The sequence below is a fragment of the Scyliorhinus torazame genome, chromosome 4 (genome assembly GCF_047496885.1).
Source record: "Scyliorhinus torazame isolate Kashiwa2021f chromosome 4, sScyTor2.1, whole genome shotgun sequence".
Taxonomy (NCBI): Eukaryota; Metazoa; Chordata; class Chondrichthyes; order Carcharhiniformes; family Scyliorhinidae; genus Scyliorhinus; species Scyliorhinus torazame.
This window is the reverse complement of record NC_092710.1, coordinates 338,220,094-338,238,617: the sequence shown is the minus strand read 5'-3', so window position 1 is coordinate 338,238,617 and position 18,524 is coordinate 338,220,094. Positions and strand designations below refer to the sequence as shown.

Here is an 18,524-nt window from a genome sequence, read left to right as displayed (position 1 = left end):
CTTTGCCACAGAGAGCTGTGGGGGCAGAACCCTTGGGTATTTCGGACTGAGATAGATGATTCTAGGGTTACAGAAAAAGGGAAGAAAGTGGGCGTGAAGAATGCTGGATTGAATGGCAGAGCAGACTTGAGGGGCCAAATGGCCTACTCCTGTTCTGATGAATATGGCTCATTGGGGCTTTAATGGTTTTTTCTGCCAACTCATTTGAAGCGTGGTGGAAGAATCCTCATAGAATCTCTACAGTGCAGGAGGTGGCCATTCAGCCCATCGAGTCTGCACCGACCCTTTGAAAGACCACACCACCTGGCCCCAATGTCCCCCCCCCCCCCTCTATTCATGAGTAGGTTTCAAAGTTGCAGGAGTGTACCGGCAGGTAGGAAGGTGGTTTAAAGTGTGTCTTCTTCAATGCCAGGAGCATCCGGAATAAGGTGGGTGAACTTGCGGCATGGGTTGGTACCTGGGACTTCGATGTTGTGGCCATTTCGGAGACATGGATAGAGCAGGGACAGGAATGGTTGTTGCAGGTGCCGAGGTTTAGATATTTCAGTAAGCTCAGGGAAGGTGGTAAAAGAGGGGGAGGGTTGATTGTTAGTCAAGGACAGTATTACGGTGGCAGAAAGGACGTTTGATGAGGACTCGTCTACTGAGGTAGTATGGGCTGAGGTTAGAAACAGGAAAGGAGAGGTCACCCTGTTAGAGGTTTTCTATAGGCCTCCGAAAAGTTCCAGAGATATAGAGGAAAGGATTGCAAAGATGATTCTGGATAGGAGCGAAAGCAACAGGGTAGTTGTTATGGGGGACTTTAACTTTCCAAATATTGACCGGAAACGCTTTAGTTTGAGTACTTTAGATGGGTCCGTTTTTGTCCAATGTGTGCAGGAGGGTTTCCTGACACAGTATGTAGATAGGCCAACGATAGGCCAGGCCATATTGGATTTGGAGGTAGGTGAGCACTTTGGTGATAGTGACCACAATTCGATTACGTGAGGGTTACACACGGGAGGGTTTAAACTAGTATGGCAGGGGGGTGGGCACGGGAGCAATAGGTCAGAAGGTGAGAGCATTGAGGGAGAACTAGGGAATAGGGACAGTGGGGCTCTGAGGCAGAGCAGACAGGGAGAAGTTGCTGAACACAGCGGGTCTGGTGGCCTGAAGTGCATATGCTTTAATGCAAGAAGTATTACGGGTAAGGCAGATGAACTTAGAGCTTGGATTAGTACTTGGAACTATAATGTTGTTGCCATTACAGCGACCTGGTTGAGGGAAGGGCAGGATTGGCAGCTAAACATTCCAGGACTTAGATGTTTCAGGCGGGATACAGGGGGATGTAAAAGGGGAGGCGTAGTTGCGCTACTGGTTAGGGAGAATATCACAGCTGTACTGCGGGAGGACACCTCAGAGGGCAGTGAGGCTATATGGGTAGAGATCAGGAATAAGAAGGGTGCAGTCACAATGTTGGGGGTTTACTACAGGCCTCCCAACAGCCAGCGGGAGATAGAGGAGAAGATAGGTAGACAGATTTTGGAAAAGAGTAAAAACAACAGGGTTGTGGTGATGGGAGACTTCAACTTCCCCAATATTGACTGGGACTCACTTAGTGCCAGGGACTTAGACGGGGCGGAGTTTGTAAGGAGCATCCAGGAGGGCTTCTTAAAACAATATGTAGACAGTCCAACTTGGGAAGGGGCGGTACTGGACCTGGTATTGGGGAATGAACCCGGCAAGGTGGTAGATGTTTCAGTAGGGGAGCATTTCGGTAACAGTGACCACAATTCAGTAAGTTTTAAAGTAATTGTGGATAAGGATAAGAGTGGTCCTAGGATGAATGTGCTAAATTGGGGGAAGGCTAATTATAACAATATTAGGCGGGAACTGAAGAACCTAGATTGGGGGCAGATGTTTGAGGGCAAGTCAACATCTGACATGTGGGAGGCTTTCAAGTGGCAGTTGAAAGGAATTCAGGACCGGCACGTTCCTGTGAGGAAGAAGGATAAATACGGCAATTTTCGGGAACCTTGGATAACGAGAGATATTGTAGGCCTCGTCAAAAAGAGAAAGGAGACATTTGTCAGGGCTAAAAGGCTGGGAACAGACGAAGCCTGTGTGGAATATAAGGAAAGTAGGAAGGAACTTAAGCAAGGAGTCAGGAGGGCTAGAAGGGGTCACAAAACGTCATTGGCAAATAGGGTTAAGGAAAATCCCAAGGCTTTTTACACGTACATAAAAAGCAAGAGGGTAGCCAGGGAAAGGGTTGGCCCACTGAAGGATAGGCAAGGGAATCTATGTGTGGAGCCAGAGGAAATGGGCGAGGTACTAAATGAATACTTTGCATCAGTATTCACCAAAGAGAAGAAATTGGTAGATGTTGAGTCTGGAGAAGGGTGTGGAGATAGCCTGGGTCACATTGAGATCCAAAAAGACGAGGTGTTGGGTGTCTTAAAAAATATTAAGGTAGATAAGTCCCCAGGGCCTGATGGGATCTACCCCAGAATACTGAAGGAGGCTGGAGAGGAAATTGCTGAGGCCTTGACAGAAATTGAGTGTCTTTAAGACAGAAGTTGATAAATTCTTGATTTCTCGAGGAATTAAGGGCTATGGAGAGAGAGCGGGTAAATGCAGTTGAAATCAGCCATCATTGAATGGTGGAGTGGACTCGATGGGCCGAATGCACTTACTTCCACTCCTATGTCTTATGGTCTAAATCTTTGGATCCTCACTGTCTTCAGGGGATGTCCCGGAGGACTGGAGAATAGCCAATGTTGTTCCTCTGTTTAAGAAGGGTAGCAAGGATAATCCAGGGAACTACAGGCCGGTGAGCCTTACTTCAGTGGTAGGGAAATTACTGGAGAGAATTCTTCGAGACAGGATCTACTCCCATTTGGAAGCAAATGGACGTATTAGTGAGAGGCAGCATGGTTTTGTGAAGAGGAGGTTGTGTCTCACTAACTTGATAGAGTTTTTCGAGGAGGTCACTAAGATGATTGATGCAGGTAGGGCAGTGGATGTTGTCTATATGGACTTCAGTAAGGCCTTTGACAAGGTCCCTCATGGTAGACTAGTACAAAAGGTGAAGTCACATGGGATCAGGGGTGAGCTGGCAAGGTGGATACAGAACTGGCTAGGTCATAGAAGGCAGAGAGTAGCAATGGAAGGATGCTTTTCTAATTGGAGGGCTGTGACCAGTGGTGTTCCACAGGGAACAGTGCTGGGACCTTTGCTGTTTGTAGTATATATTAATGATTTGGAGGAAAATGTAACTGGTCTGATTAGTAAGTTTGCAGACGACACAAAGGTTGGTGGAATTGCGGAAAGCGATGAGGACTGTCAGAGGATACAGCAGGATTTAGATTGTTTGGAGACTTGGGTGGAGAGATGGCAGATGGAGTTTAATCCGGACAAATGCGAGGTAATGCATTTTGGAAGGTCTAATGCAGGTAGGGAATATGCAGTGAATGGTAGAACCCTCAAGAGTATTGAAAGTCAAAGAGATCTAGGAGTGCAGGTCCACAGGTCACTGAAAGGGGCAACACAGGTGGAGAAGGTAGTCAAGAAGGCATACGGCATGCTTGCCTTCATTGGCCGGGGCATTGAGTATAAGAATTGGCAAGTCATGTTGCAGCTGTATAGAACCTTAGTTAGGCCACACTTGGAGTATAGTGTTCAATTCTGGTCGCCACACTACCAGAAGGATGTGGAGGCTTTAGAGGGGGTGGAGAAGAGATTTATGAGAATGTTGCCTGGTATGGAAGGCATTAGCTATGAGGAGCGGTTGAATAAACTCGGTTTGTTCTCACTGGAACGAAGGAGGTTGATGGGCAACCTGATAGAGGTCTACAAAATTATGAGGGGCATAGACAGAGTGGATAGTCAGAGGCTTTTCCCCGGGGTAGAGGGGTCAATTACTAGGGGGCATAGGTTTAAGGTGAGAGGGGGAAGGTTTAGAGTAGATGTACGAGGCAAGTTTTTTACGCAGAGGATAGTGGGTGCCTGGAACTCGCTACCGGAGGAGGTGGTGGAAGCAGGGACGATAGTGACATTTAAGGGGCATCTTGACAAATACATGAATAGGATGGGAATAGAGGGATACGGACCCAGGAAGTGTAGAAGATTGTAGTTTAGTCGGGCAGCATGGTCGGCACGGGCTTGGAGGGCCGAAGGGCCTGTTCCTGCGCTGTACATTTCTTTGTTCTTTTGTTATGTTTACTTTAGTGATGGAAAGGGATAGGTATATACCGCAGGGCAAGAGTTGTATCTGGGGGAAAGGCAATTATGATGCGATGAGACATGACTTAGGATGCATCGGATGGAGAGGAAAACTGAAGGGGATGGGCACAATGGAAATGTGGAGCTTGTTCAAGGAACAGCTACTGCGTGTCCTTGATAAGTATGTACCTGTCAGGCAGGGAGGAAGTGGTCGAGCAAGGGAACCGTGGTTTACTAAAGCAGTCAAAACACTTGTCAAGAGGAAGAAGGAGGCTTATGTAAAGATGAGACATGAAAGTTCAGTTAGGGCGCTCGAGAGTTACAAGTTAGCTAGGAAGGACCTAAAGAGAGAGCTAAGAAGAGCCAGGAGAGGACATGAGAAGTCTTTGGCAGGTAGGATCAAGGATAACCCTAAAGCTTTCTACAGATATGTCAGGAATAAACGAATGACTAGGGTAAGAGTAGGGCCAGTCAAGGACAGTAGTGGGACGTTGTGCTTGGAGTCCGAGGAGATAGGAGAGGTGCTAAATGAATATTTTTCGTCAGTATTCACACAGGAAAAGGACAATGTTGTCGAGGAGAATACTGAGATTCAGGCTACTCGACTAGAAGGGCTTGAGGTTCATAAGGAGGAGGTGTTAGCAATTCTGGAAAGTGTGAAAATAGATAAGTCCCCTGGGCTGGATGGGATTTATCCTAGGATTCTCTGGGAAGCTAGGGAGGAGATTGCTGAGCCTTTGGCCTTGATCTTTAAGTCATCTGTGTCTACAGAAATAGTGCTGGAAGACTGGAGGATAGCAAATGTTGTCACCTTGTTCAAGAAGGGGAGTAGAGATAACCCCGGTAACTATAGACCAGTGAGCCTTACTTCTGTTGTGGGCAAAATCTTGGAACGGTTTATAAGAGATAGGATGTATAATCATCAGGAAAGGAATAATTTGATTAGAGATAGTCAACACGGTTTTGTGAAGGGTAGGCCGTGCCTCACAAACCTTATAGAGTTCTTTGAGAAGGTGACCAAACAGGTGGATGAGGGTAAAGCAGTTGATGTGGTGTATATGGATTTCAGTAAAGCATTTGATAAGGTTCCCCACGGTAGGCTACTGCAGAAAATATGGAGGCATGGGGTTCAGGGTGATTTAGCAGTTTGAATCAGAAACTGACTAGCTGGAAGAAGACAAAGGGTGGTGGTTGATGGGAAATGTTCAGACTGGAATCTAGTTACTAGTGGTGTACCACAAGGATCTGTTTTGGGACCACTGCTGTTTGTCATTTTTATAAATGACCTGGAGGAGGGCGTAGAAGGATGGGTGAGTAATTTTGCAGATGACACTAAAGTCAGTGGAGTTATGGACAGTGCGGAAGGATGTTACACGTTACAGAGGGACATAGATAAGCTGCAGCGCAGGGCTGAGAGGTGGAGTTTAATGCAGAAAAGTGTGAGGTGATTTATTTTGGAAGGAATAACAGGAAGACAGAGTACTGGGCTAATGGTAAGATTCTTGGCAGTGTGGATGAGGAGAGAGATCTCGGTGTCCATGTACATAGATCCCTGAAAGTTGTCACCCAAGTTGAGAGGGTTGTTAAGAAGGTGTACGGTGTGTTAGCTTTTATTGGTAGAGGGATTGAGTTTCGGAGCCATGAGGTCATGTTGCAGATGTACAAAACTCTGGTGCGGCCGCATTTGGAGTATTACGTGCAATTCTGGTCGCCGCATTATAGGAAGGATGTGGAAGCATTGGAAAGGGTGCAGAGGAGATTTACCAGAATGTTGCCTGGTATGGAGGGAAGATCTTATGAGGAAAGGCTGAGGGACTTGAGGCTGTTTTCGTTAGAGTGAAGAAGGTTAAGAGGTGACTTAATTGAGGCATACAAGATGATCAGAGGATTGGATAGGGTGGACAGTGAGAGCCTTTTTCCTCGGATGGTGATGTCTAGCACGAGGGGACATAGCTTTAAATTGAGGGGAGATAGATATAGGACAGATGTCAGAGGTAGGTTCTTTACTCAGGGAGTAGTAAGGGCGTGGAATGCCCTGCCTGCAATAGTAGTGGACTCGTCAACACTAAGGACATTCAAATGGTCATTGGATAGACATATGGACAATAAGGGAATAGTGTAGATGGGCTTTAGAGTGGTTTCACAGGTCGGCGCAACGTCGAGGGCCGAAGGGCCTGTACTGCGCTGTAATGTTCTATGTTCTATTCCTGCAACCCCAACCCAAGGGGCAATTTAGCATGGCCAATCTACCTAACCTGCGCATCTTTGGACTGTGGGAGGAAACCGGAGCACCCGGAGGAAACTCACGCCTACATGGGGAGAAAGTGCAAACTCCATACAAAGTCACCCGAGGCTGGAATTGCACCCGAGACCCTGGCGCTGTGAGGCAAGTGTGCTAACCACTGTGCCACCGTGTGCCCATGCCACCATGCCATAGGGGCCTTACGTTTGTACTTGATCCCACTAGACTTGAAGAAGAGTTGAAAGTCCTTAGCTGTGGAAGTGGTGCCATTATCAGAAACGTATCACCTCTGGGGTGCCATTTATTGTGAAAATCTGTCGCAGTGGCTGACGCAGTCGTTGAACGCATGCGTTAGACATCCAACTATTTTGAGTGGGCATCTACAAGTAAAAACATCATTCCCATAAAAGAGCCTGTCACATCGATGTGGAGCCTCGTTCATCAACAGCCCAGTCATTCCCAGAGGTGCAGATTAGCTGCGGGCGAAAGGCTCTGCTGTATCTGTCCATGTTCACAACAGCTGACTACACTTTATAGTTCTGTGACTATCCCTGGTCACCAAATGTAGCTCCGAGCCAACATCTTTGTCATGGCCCAGCATATCCCCCAATCTACCATTACCACCAAGCCAGAGGATCAACCCTGGTTCAGTGAAGAGTGCAGGAGAGCATGAACTGAAATGAAATGAAAATCGCTTATTGTCACAAGTAGGCTTCAAATGAAGTTACTGTGAAAAGCCCCTAGTCGCCACATTCCGGCACCTGTTCGGGGAGGCTGGTACGGGAACCTGGCATGCCAGGAGCAACATCAGGTATTAGCTAAAAATGAGGTGTCGACCTGGTGAAGTTACAACACAGGGCTACTTGTGCACCAAACAGCATAAGCAGCAATAGACAGAGCTAAGCGATTCCACAGCCAACACATCAAATCTAAGCTCTGCAGTCCTGCCACAACCAGCCGTGAATGGTGGACATTTAGACAACTCACTGGAGGAGGAGGCTCCATAACTATGCCCATCCTCAATGATGGAGGAGCCCAGCACATATGTGCAAAAGACAAGGCTGAAGTATTTGGAACAATCTTCAGCCAGAGGTGCCAAGTGGAAGATCGAGCTGATTCTCCTCCAGAGGTCCCCAGCTTCATCAGTCTTCAGCCAATATGATTCACTTTAGGTGATATCAAGAAACGGCTGACGGCACTGGATACTGCAAAGGCTATGGGCCCTGACAATATTCCAGCATTAGTACTGAAGACTTGTGCTCCACAACTTGCTGCACCCCTGGCCGAGCTGTTCCAGTACAGCTACAACACTGGCATCTACCCGGCAATGTGGAAAATTGCCCAGATGTGTCCTGTACACAAGATACAGGACAAATCCAACCCATCCAATTACCACCCTATCAGTCTACTCTTCATCATCAGCAAAGTGATGGAAGAAGTCATCAACAGTGCTATCAAGTGGCACTTACTCAGCAATAACCTGCTCACGGACACTCAGTTTGGATTCTGCCAGGGTCACTCAGCTCCTGACCTCATTACAGTCTTGGTTCAAACATGGACAAAAGAGTCGAATGCCAGAGGTGAGACGAGAGTTCCAGGATTTTGAAAAAATGAAAATCGCTTATTGTCACAAGTCGGCTTCAAACTCGGGGAGGCTGGTACGGGAATTGAACCGTGCTGCTGGCCTGATTTCAAAGCCAGCGATTTAGCCCTGTGCTAAACCAGCCCCTGTTTTTTTTGCCCCAGCGAATTTGAAGGAACGGCGATATATTTCCAAGTCAGGGTGGTGAGTGACTTGGAAGGGAACCTCCAGGTGGTGGGGTTCCCAGGAATCTGCTCTCGTCCTTCGAGATGGTAGTGGATTGGATAGAATTGGATTTTTATTGTCACGTGTACCGAGGTACAGTGAAAAGTATTTTTCTGCGAGCAGCTCAACAGATCATTAAGTACATGAAAAGAAAAGAAAATACATAATAGGGCAACACAAGGTACACAATTTAACTACATAACACCGGAATCAGGTGAAGCATACACCGGTGTAATGTTAATGAGGTCAGTCCATAAGAGGGTCGTTTAGGGTCTGATAACAGTGGGAAAGAAACTGTTTTTGAGTCAACGTGGGTGGACCAGGACAGATTTTTTGAGATGTGTACCCCTAGGAATTTGAAACTGCTAACCATCTCCACCTCGGCCCCGTTGATGGTGACAGGGCTGTTATGATATTTCGCTTTCTGAAGTCAATGACCAGCTCTTTAGTTTTGCTGGCATTGAGGGAGAGATTGTTGTCGCAAGTAGGCTTCAAATGAAGTTACTGTGAAAAGCCCCTAGTCGCCACATTCCGGCACCTGTTCGGGGAGGCTGGTACGGGAACCTGGCATGCCAGGAGCAACATCAGGTATTAGCTAAAAATGAGGTGTCCACTAGGTTCTCTATCTCCCTCCTGTATTCTGACTCATCGTTATTCGAGATCTGGCCCACTATGGTCGTATCGTCAGCAAACTTGTAGATGGAGTTGGAACCAAATTTTGCCACGCAGTTGTGTGTGTACAGGGAGTACAGTAGGGTGCTAAGTACGCAGCCTTGCGGAGCCCCGGTATTGAGGACTATTGTGGAGGAGGTGTTGTTGTTTATTCTTACTGATTGTGGTCTGTTGGTCAGAAAATCGAGGATCCAGTTGCAGAGTGGGGAGCCAAGTCCTAGGTTTTGGAGCTTTGATATGAGCTTGGCTGGGATTATGGTGTTGAAGGCAGAGCTGTAGTCAATGAATAGGATCTGATGTAGGAGTCCTTGTTGTCGAGATGCTCTAGGGATGAGTGTAGGGCCAGGGAGCTGTAGACCGGTTGCAGCGGTATGCGAATTGCAGTGTATCAAGACCTTCTGGGAGTATAGAGGTGATGCACTTCATGATCAACCTCTCAAAGCACTTCATAGATAACGGGGAGCCAATGGATGTGGTATATCTGGATTTCTAGAAAGCCTTTGACAAGGCGCCACACAAAAGGTTGCTGCATAAGATAAAGATGCATGGCATTAAGGGGAAAGTAGTAACATGGATAGAGGATTGGTTAATTAATAGAAAGCAAAGAGTGGGGATTAATGGGTGTTTTTCTGGTTGGCAATCAGTAGCTAGTGGTGTCCCTCAGGGATCAGTGTTGGGCCCACAACTGTTCACAATTTACATAGATGATTTGGAGTTGGGGACCAAGGGCAATGTGTCCAAGTTTGCAGACGACACTAAGATAAGTGGTAAAGCAAAAAGTGCTGAGGATACTGGAAGTCTGCAGAGGGATTTGGATAGTTTAAGTGAATGGGCTAGGGTCTGGCAGATGGAATACAATGTTGACAAATGTGAGGTTATCCATTTTGGTAGGAATAACAGCAAAAGGGATTATTATTTAAATGCTAAAATATTAAAACATGCTGCTGTGCAGAGACCTGGGTGTGCTAGTGCATGAAATGCAAAAAGTTGGTTGATAGGTGCAACAGGTGATTAAGAAGGCAAATGGAATTTTGTCCTTCATTGCTAGAGGGATGGAGTTTAAGGCTAGGGAGGTTATGCTGCAATTGTATGAGGTGTTAGTGAGGCCACATCTGGAGTATTGTGTTCAGTTTTGGTCTCCTTACCTGAGAAAGGACGTACTGGCGCTGGAGGGTGTGCAGAGGACATTCACTAGGTTAACCCCAGAGCTGAAGGGGTTAAATTATGAGGAGAGGTTGAGTAGATTGGGACTGTACTCATTGGAATTTAGAGGGATGAGGGGGGTTCTTATATACAATTATGAAGGGAATAGATAGGGTAGATGTGGGCAGGTTGTTTCCACTGGCGGGTGAAAGCAGAACTAGGGGGCATAGCCTCAAAATAAGGGGAAGTAGATTTAGGACTGAGTTTAGGAGGAACGTCTTCACCCAAAGGGTTGTGAATCTATGGAATTCCCTGCCCAGTGAAGCAGTTGAGGCTCCTTCAATAAATGTTTTTCAGATAAAGATAGATAGTTTTTTGAAGAATAAAGGGATTAAGGGTTATGGTGTTCGGGCCGGAAAGTGGAGCTGAGTCCACAAAAGATCAGCCATGATCTCATTGAATGGTGGAGCAGGCTCGAGGGGCCAGGTGGCCTACTCCTAGTTCTTATGTATTACGACTAATGTCAAGGCCACCGGACGGTAGTCATTGAGGCATGTTGGCTGGTTGTTCTGGGCACCGGTATGATGGTGGTCTTCTTGAAGCAGGTGGGGACCTCGAAGCGGAGTAGGGACGGGTTAAAGATGTCTGCGAACATCATCTGCCAGCTGGTCTGCGCAGGCTCTTAGTGCACAACCAGGGATCCCGTCCGGACCTGTCGCCTTCCGAGGATTCACTTTCAGGAAGGCTGATTTGACTTCGGAAGCTGTGATGGTGGGTATGAGTGAGTTATGAGCTGCTGGGGCACTTGATAGCGGATCGTTGGTTTCCTGTTCGAACCAAGCATAGAATGCATTGAGTTTATCGGGGAGGGGTGCGCTGCTGCCAGAGATACTGCTCGGCTTCACTTTGTAGCCCGTTATGTTGTTTAGTCCTTGCCACAACTGCCGAGACTCTGTCTGTGACTCCAGCTGGTTTGATATTCTCTCTTGGCATCTCTGATGGCTTTGCGGAGGTCGTACCTGGATTTCTTGTATAGGTCAGGGTCGTCTGACTTGACGCCTCAGATCTGTCCTTCAGTAGGGGGTCAATCCCGTGATTGAGCTCCAGTTTCCGGTTGGGGAACGTACGTACTGCTTTGTTTGGCACGCAGTCATCCACACATTTGCAGATTAAATCTGTGACGGTGGTGGCATACTCATTTAAGTTGGTCGCTGAATTCTTAAATATGGACCAGTTTACTGTCTCTCAGCAGTCACATAGGAGCTCTTCTGTTTCCTCGGACCAGTGCTGCACGACCTTCTTAGCTAGATTCTCCCGCCTGAGTTTCTGCTTGTATGCCGGGAGAAGGAGCACTGTCTTATGGTCTGATTTCCCAAAGTGCGGTCGGGGGATGGAACGGTAAGTGCCCTTGATTTTTGAGAAGCAGAGGTCAAGCGTGTTGTCGTCCCTGGTGGGACAGGAGATATGCTGGTGGAATTTTGGCAGTACACTCGAGGTTAGCCTTGTTGAAGTCCCCGGCCACGATGAACAAGGCCTCCGGGTGTTGTTTGGTAGTTGTTTATAACTGTGTACAGTTCGGCCAGCGTCGTTGGTTTGGAAAGTGTTGTCTAAGGAACCTTGGTGCGTTACTGCAGTGCAGTTTGTAGATGGTACAGACGGCTGCCACTGTTTGTCGGTGGTGGAGGGTTTGAATGTTTGTGGAAGGAGGAGCAATCAAGCGGGCTGCTTTGTCCTGGATGGTGTTGAGCTTCACGAGTGTTGTTGGAGCTGCACTCATCCAGGCAAGTGGAGAGTATTCCATTACACTCCTGACTTGTGCCTTGTAGATATGGACAGGCTTTGGGGGGGTCAGGAGGTGAGTTACTCACCATGGGATTCCCAGCCTTTCCATCTGCTGCTGAAACCCTCATTCATGCTTTTGTTACCCCTGGACTCAATTATTCCAACACACTCCTGGCTGGTCACCGCACTCTACCCTCCGTAAGCTTGAAGTCATCCAAAACTCTGCTGTCCATATCTTACTCTGTTATAATCCCCATCCAGACTGTTAACTAAGAAGGGAGGAATTCCAATGGCACCAAAAAAAAGGAAACTGCTGGACGAGATTTCAGTTGTTAAAACCTTTACTGTATCAAACCAACTAAAATCAGCATAACTTGAACATTAATTATCATATGAAGCACATTTCAACAAAGATAAATCTCATATAGTTACAAACATTTTCATTACAAGGGTGTGATCTCATCTCCTTTCCAACTCGGCCTCTGTTATGTAGGATTTCTCGCTTCCTTTCTATCATTTCAGCTCTGCATTTACTAGCAGCCATATTCATCCTGTCACAGGATGTGGGCGTCGCTGGCTAGACCTGCCTTTTGCTGTCCATCCCTAATTGCCCTTGAGAAGGTGGCGGTGTGCTGCCTTTACAAACTGCTGCATTCTATGTGGTGTAGGTACACCATCTGTGCTGTTAGGGAGGCCCCGGATTTTGACCCCGCGACAGTGAACTTGGTCCACAGACTGGATGGAGAGGTTTGGCCTGTGGATGGATGTTGGACAAGCCTGTGCCAGAGGATTGGAGAGTGGCAAATGTGACACACTTATTCAAGAAAGGATGCAAGAAACTACAGGTCGGTTAGTCTAACATCTGTGGTGGGTAAGTTTTTGGGATCCATAATTAAGTAGGAAAAAATCAGCAGGCAGTTGGACAAGTTTGAGTTAATTAAGCGGAGCCAACAGGGATTTGTAAACTTGATTAATTGAAGTGGATTTTTTTGAAGAATGAACAGAGATGACGACGAAGGGAATGTGGTGGTTACTGCCTACATGGATACAATCCAAGGTACCACATGAAAGGCTGATTCACCAAATTGTGGCTTCTGGAATAGGAGGATCCATGTCCAATTGGATAAGAAAAATTGGCTGAAGGACAGAAAGAATGGAGTCTGGTGAACGGTTGTTTTTCATACTGAAATGTGGCACATGCTGGCGTTCCCATAGCGTCAATGTTAGGACCATTGCTTTTTTCATATGTGTAGAAATGACTGGGGAGTAAAGTTTCAGAACTTGTTGATGACGCCAAACTTAGAGGAGTGACAGACAATGAGGACGATTCAAATTGCCCGAAACAGGTGGCAGGTAGGCTGGCAGGATGGGCAGAGAAGTGGCAGATGGAATTTAATGCAGAGAAGTGTGAGGTGATGTATTTGACAGAAGGGATGGGGAGAGGAAATACAGACTTAATGGCACAGTTCCAAAGCGTGAACATTGAAGATTTTGGACAAGAAATGAAGGGGAATTGGAGGAGGAACCTTTTTTTAATATAAATTTAGAGTACCCAATTCAATTTCCAATTAAGGGGCAATTTAGCGTGGCCAGTCCACCTAACCTGCACATCTTTCGGGGAGACTGTGCAAACTCCACACGGACAGTGACCCAGAGCCGGGATCGAACCTGGGACCTCGGCGCCGTGAGGCAGCAGTGCTAACCCACTGTGCCACCATGCTGACCTGAGGAGGAATGTTTTTAATCCAGCGAGTGGCAATGATCTGACTCTCACTTCCTCTTGACAGTGGCAAAAGTAGAAATGGCTTCAAAGGGAATTTTGATGGGAATTTAAAGGAAATAAACTTGCAAGGCAGGAATTGAGTGGGGGAAGAGGACTGACTGAATTGCTTTGCAGGGAGCTAGCATGGACTCCGAATGGTCTCCTTCTGTGCCATTAAATGACGATGATAACAGTGACTACATTTTATTAAGTACTTCATTGGCTAGAAAGTACTTGTCTGAGTTTGAGAAAGGTACGACAGGAAAGCAAGTATTTATTTTCTTCCTATTAAGACAACAATGTAGGGATTAAAATCTCAATGTGGACAGATTACTGGGGAAGCAGGGTTAAAGAGGACACGTAAGTATGGGTGGGGAGTAAGTGTTGGGAGGAGACTATCCTGACCTGTGTCTCACTGAAGTACCAACATATTGGACTAGTGTGCTGTTTGGGTGGGGGGGGGGGGGGGGGGCGTAGGAGGTGTTGGGGAGGTGTTGGGAGGGGGGGGGGGTGAGAAATGTTTGGGGGGGAGAAAGCTGAAGAGGAGTGAGGAATAAACAGCATGTCAAAAGGGGGAGTGAATGGCCATGAATACTGCATTATCCAGACAGCAAGCTGTGGGATATCAGAGTCATTGTCATTTTTGAGGTAGTTGCGTTACAGGCGATATACAAAGCAGCAAAGCGCCTTTTAGACTTGCAGCTGGCCTAAAGCCAGATGTTGTATCTTCTGCAAACAGGGACTTGCATTATTATCTTGTGACTGTCGCTACCCGTTGCAATCCAATATCATCGTTTGCCTTCTTCCGATTGAAGAAATTCAATCGTTGGAAAGGCTTCACCTTCTGCAACATTGGATCTTCCCTTTTGGGCTCCTTCAAAATCTGGCCTGCCAGCTTATCCAAGATCCATCTGTGGTCCTGCGGATCTTCCGGCCAGCGGAAGTACTGCCTGCTCCGGATGTATGTTCGGATGGGCCGGTACTTCATTAGTTGGAAGTCCAGGAGCGTGCCAACAACCAGCACAACCATCACGTCCCTCATTTCGTGGAAGAGTCGGCTCTGGGCAATATTGAAGGCTTCGACACACCAACCGTCCTTCAGGAACTGCCTGGTTACAATGCAGACTGTCTTCTTGCTGTTCCAGATGGCATCGCGGATATTTGTAATGTGATCTTCTCCGGGAATGAAGTCGCGATCTTCAAAGCAAAGCTGAAATCTGTTTGCCTCATCAAACTGCGAGTCCAAGTATTGCAGAAGTGAATTTTTCACCCACTCAATGTCCTTACTGCTAAAGCACAGGTATGCATCAAACCTGTAGTCCTTTTCTTCCAGGTTAACTTTTTGACCGTTCAGAATCTTGTTTGCTGTTCTTTTGTACCAGATGAAGAACAAGCCCCTGTATTTATTGTAGAGAAGAACAGAAGTGATCATAATCAGTAAGGCCGTAATGGAGAAAACAAAAAGAGCAAATTGTATTGGCTCCATATTAACACCTTCCTCACATCCATCAGTATTCAGATAAAGAAGAGGTACCCCTTGAAACTCTTCAGGAAACGCACAATATACCTCAGTTAACGGTTTCATCAAATCCACCTCAGTGCCATTTAGCCATTCGATAAAGTCCCTGAGACGACAATCACAGATGTATTGGTTTTGCCTCAGGTCGAGATGCCTCACAAAACTGAAGAGCTCCGGGTTGGGTGACACAAGGCGGTTTTTAGACAGGTCGAGAGTTTCAAGAGTGCTGGGAAACAAGCCAAGGCTGAGCTGGGACAAGGAGTTAGATGACAAGTTGAGTCTCTTTAGAGAATCCAAACCATTGAAAACATCTTGTGGTAGCTCAGTGAGATAGTTATGATGAAGGAGAAGGACAGTTAGATTAGTCAGATTATGGAACACCTCCAGGCACTCATTCCTTGTCCACATCAACTGGAGGAAGTTGCTAGAGAGATCAAGATGTAATAACTGGTTGTCTTTTGGAATGGTGTCAGAATGAGCAGGAGTGCACATCGCCATACGATTCTCCCTCAACAAAAGATACTCCACCGCAGGGAGCTGCATGATCTCATAGAAAACATTGAGGTTGTTCAGGGCGTTGTTTGAGAAATCGAGAAAGGTGCTACTGGAAACTGCCTTCAGGCCAAAAACTGTCGTGAGTCGGTTGTGGCCCATCAAGAAATAAGCCAATCGTGGCAGGGGGTGCAACCCAGGAATGATGGAGAGAGAATTGTCTCGAAGATTCAATGTCTTCAGTTGATTCAGTCCATGAAATGCGTTGTGCTGAATGGCCCCAATATGGTTGTGGTGCAGATCAATGTATGAGACATCCCTCAGACCATCAAAGGTTGATGAGTAGATCTCCCCCAAAAGATTGAAAGAAAGATTTAACTGTTGAAGGGACTCGAGGCCAAAGAATGCATTCTTTTCAATCTGATTGATCTTGTTCAAAGATAATGTTAGAATCATCAAGGAAGCCAAGTGTGAAAACACATTTGTTGCAAGAGTGAAGATATACCCATGGGTCATGTCCAGAATCAACACAGAACTGTCACGGAGACCAGAAAATGTCCGATTGTTTGGATCATCTATATTGTTAAAACCAAATGATCTACCAAAGGACATGAAGTGCATTTTTATTTGGATAATAAGTGTTCCTCTTACAGCTGAAAACATCTTCTCCAGCTGTTGGACGCTGAGGGCAGTTAGTGAAATGTCCAAAGTGTGAAGCGTTATGTCCTGGAAAGGATTGCCACATTTCTCCCAGTCAAAGCTTTCATTGTTGTACAAATATCTGTTTGAGGAGATATCAAATGTTTGGAAATTCCTCGGTCGAACATTGTCCAGATCCCCGTCACAAATCTGGCGAATCCGATTTGCTTTAAAACGAACATTTACCAGTGAGCGTAGGTTGCGGAATGTTGCATCTGGTTTGATGTGTTCGATCTTGTTTCCTTCGAGAATGAGGGTGCGCAGAGAGACTAAATCTTTAAAATATCCTTGTTGCAGGATGGAGTCATTGAGACCATTATGGTCCAGGTACAAGACCTGCAGCTTTCTGAGCCCAGAAAATGCCTCCACGTCCAGCTCCAGTTCTTTGTTTCCCCCCAGGTCCAGAGATGCCAGGTTGGGTAGATTTCTGAATGCTCTTGCCCCGACACACATTGGTGGCTCTTCCTGCAACCCAACTGATAGGAATTGTAATTGGCCCCGGGAAGAAAATGATGTCTCTTCAATAACCTTGATGCTGTTTCCATTTAAGTTGAGGTTGACAATGTCGATTGGCACTGGTGGGATTTCAGTACATTTCTGGCAGGTCATGTCGTTCTGATACCTGGAGCAGGTTTTGGAATCAGCTTCCTGAGCTGCTGTGAAGGCCCCAAGAAGGTACAGAGCCAAGTGTAACATCATGATGCCCTATTAAAGAAAAGAGGTGAATTATTCATTAGTGTCTGCTAAATAAATCATCTTCGTAACCAATTGAGTTTCGGGTGGACCGCTCACAATGACCTATTAGTAATTTTGCCGATTGTGATTATAGAGACATAGAATGGTACGGCACCAATGTAGATCATTCAGCTCATTTAATTATCCATCAATCCCACTCCCTTGCTCTTTGCTCAACCTTGTAACCTTTCCCTTTCAAGTACTTATTCAATTCCCTTTTGAAAGTTATTATTGAATCTGCTTCCACCAACCTACCGGACATTCCAGGTCACCACTAACTTTGGGGATCAAAGCTGTTCCTCTGGAGTTTAGAAGAAAGAGGTGATCTCGCAAACACTTACAAAACTCTGCAGAAACTGGGTAGGAGTGGGCGCTGGATTCGAGTGGGCGCTGGATTCGAGTGGGCGCTGGATTCGAGTGGCCGCTGGATTCGAGTGGCCGCTGGATTCGAGTGGCCGCTGGGAGATTGTTTCTGCTGATCATGGGATTTAAAACATTAGGGCACATGATCAGGATCAGGGGCTGGGACTGAGATGAGGAGGAATTACTTCACCGGCGGGTTGTGAATTTTTGGAATTCTCTATCCGAGAGGGTTGTGGGTGCTCCATCGTTTGAAAAATTTAAGGCCGAGACAGATTTGGAGTGAAGGAATATGGGGACTGGACGGGAAAGTGATGTTGAAGCAAAAAGCCATGATCATATAGGCATGGTGGAGCCGACTCAGAGGGCCATCTGGTTGACTCCTGCTGCTATATAGCCTTTATAATTTACTTTCTGTACATATGTGCATTGGGACACAATCTCGTTAGGCCTCCACTGTTTCTAGTTTCCAGCATTTAAAAATTACCGTGTTCTATCCTCCATGGTTCCAAAATTGATGATTTCACATTTGCCTACAATGAAATCCATTTGTCACAATGTTGTCACTCAATCCGTCAACATTCATAGAATTTTCAGTGCAAAAGGAGGCCATTTGGCCCATCGAGTCTGCACCGGCCCTTGGAAAGAGCACCCTACTTAAACCCACGCCTCCACCCTATCCCTGTAACCCAGTAACCCTGACTAACCTTTTTGGACATGAAGGGCAATTTATCATGGCCAATCCACCTAACCTGCACGTCTTTGGACTGTGGGAGGAAACCGGAGCAGCCGGAGGAAACCCACGCAGACACGCGGAGAAGATAGCAAGCCGGGTCGAACCTGGAACTGTGAGGCAGCAGTGCTAACCACTGTGCTACCGTGCCGCCCCCGTTAATCATATCCTGTAAACTAGAATATCTGCCTCCGTTATCCCTACTCTCTGTCACCTGCCACTCAGCCCAGCTCCAAACCAGGTCAATAATTTGCCTCCAATTCCATTAGCTTCAACTTTAGCTGATAGTCTCTGATAAGGGACTTTATCAACTCTCGCCTCGAAGTCCAGAAGTCCCACCAGTATTTCTATTCACTTGTGAACAAGGCTCTTATC

General features: G+C 46.6%; 1 protein-coding gene across 2 annotated transcripts in view; it reads right to left on the bottom strand.

Annotated features, from left to right (window-relative positions):
* Positions 1–12,172: 12,172 nt before the first annotated feature.
* The window catches only part of tlr5b (toll-like receptor 5b), a 37,473-nt gene continuing 31,121 nt past the window's right edge, over positions 12,173–18,524 (bottom strand). For both annotated transcript variants that reach the window (XM_072500245.1, XM_072500246.1), the window contains one exon: positions 12,173–17,026. In XM_072500245.1, coding sequence (XP_072356346.1) covers positions 14,363–17,020 — 2,658 coding nt within the window. In that variant the 5' untranslated portion in view covers positions 17,021–17,026 and the 3' untranslated portion in view covers positions 12,173–14,362. The remainder of the gene's footprint in view (positions 17,027–18,524) is intronic.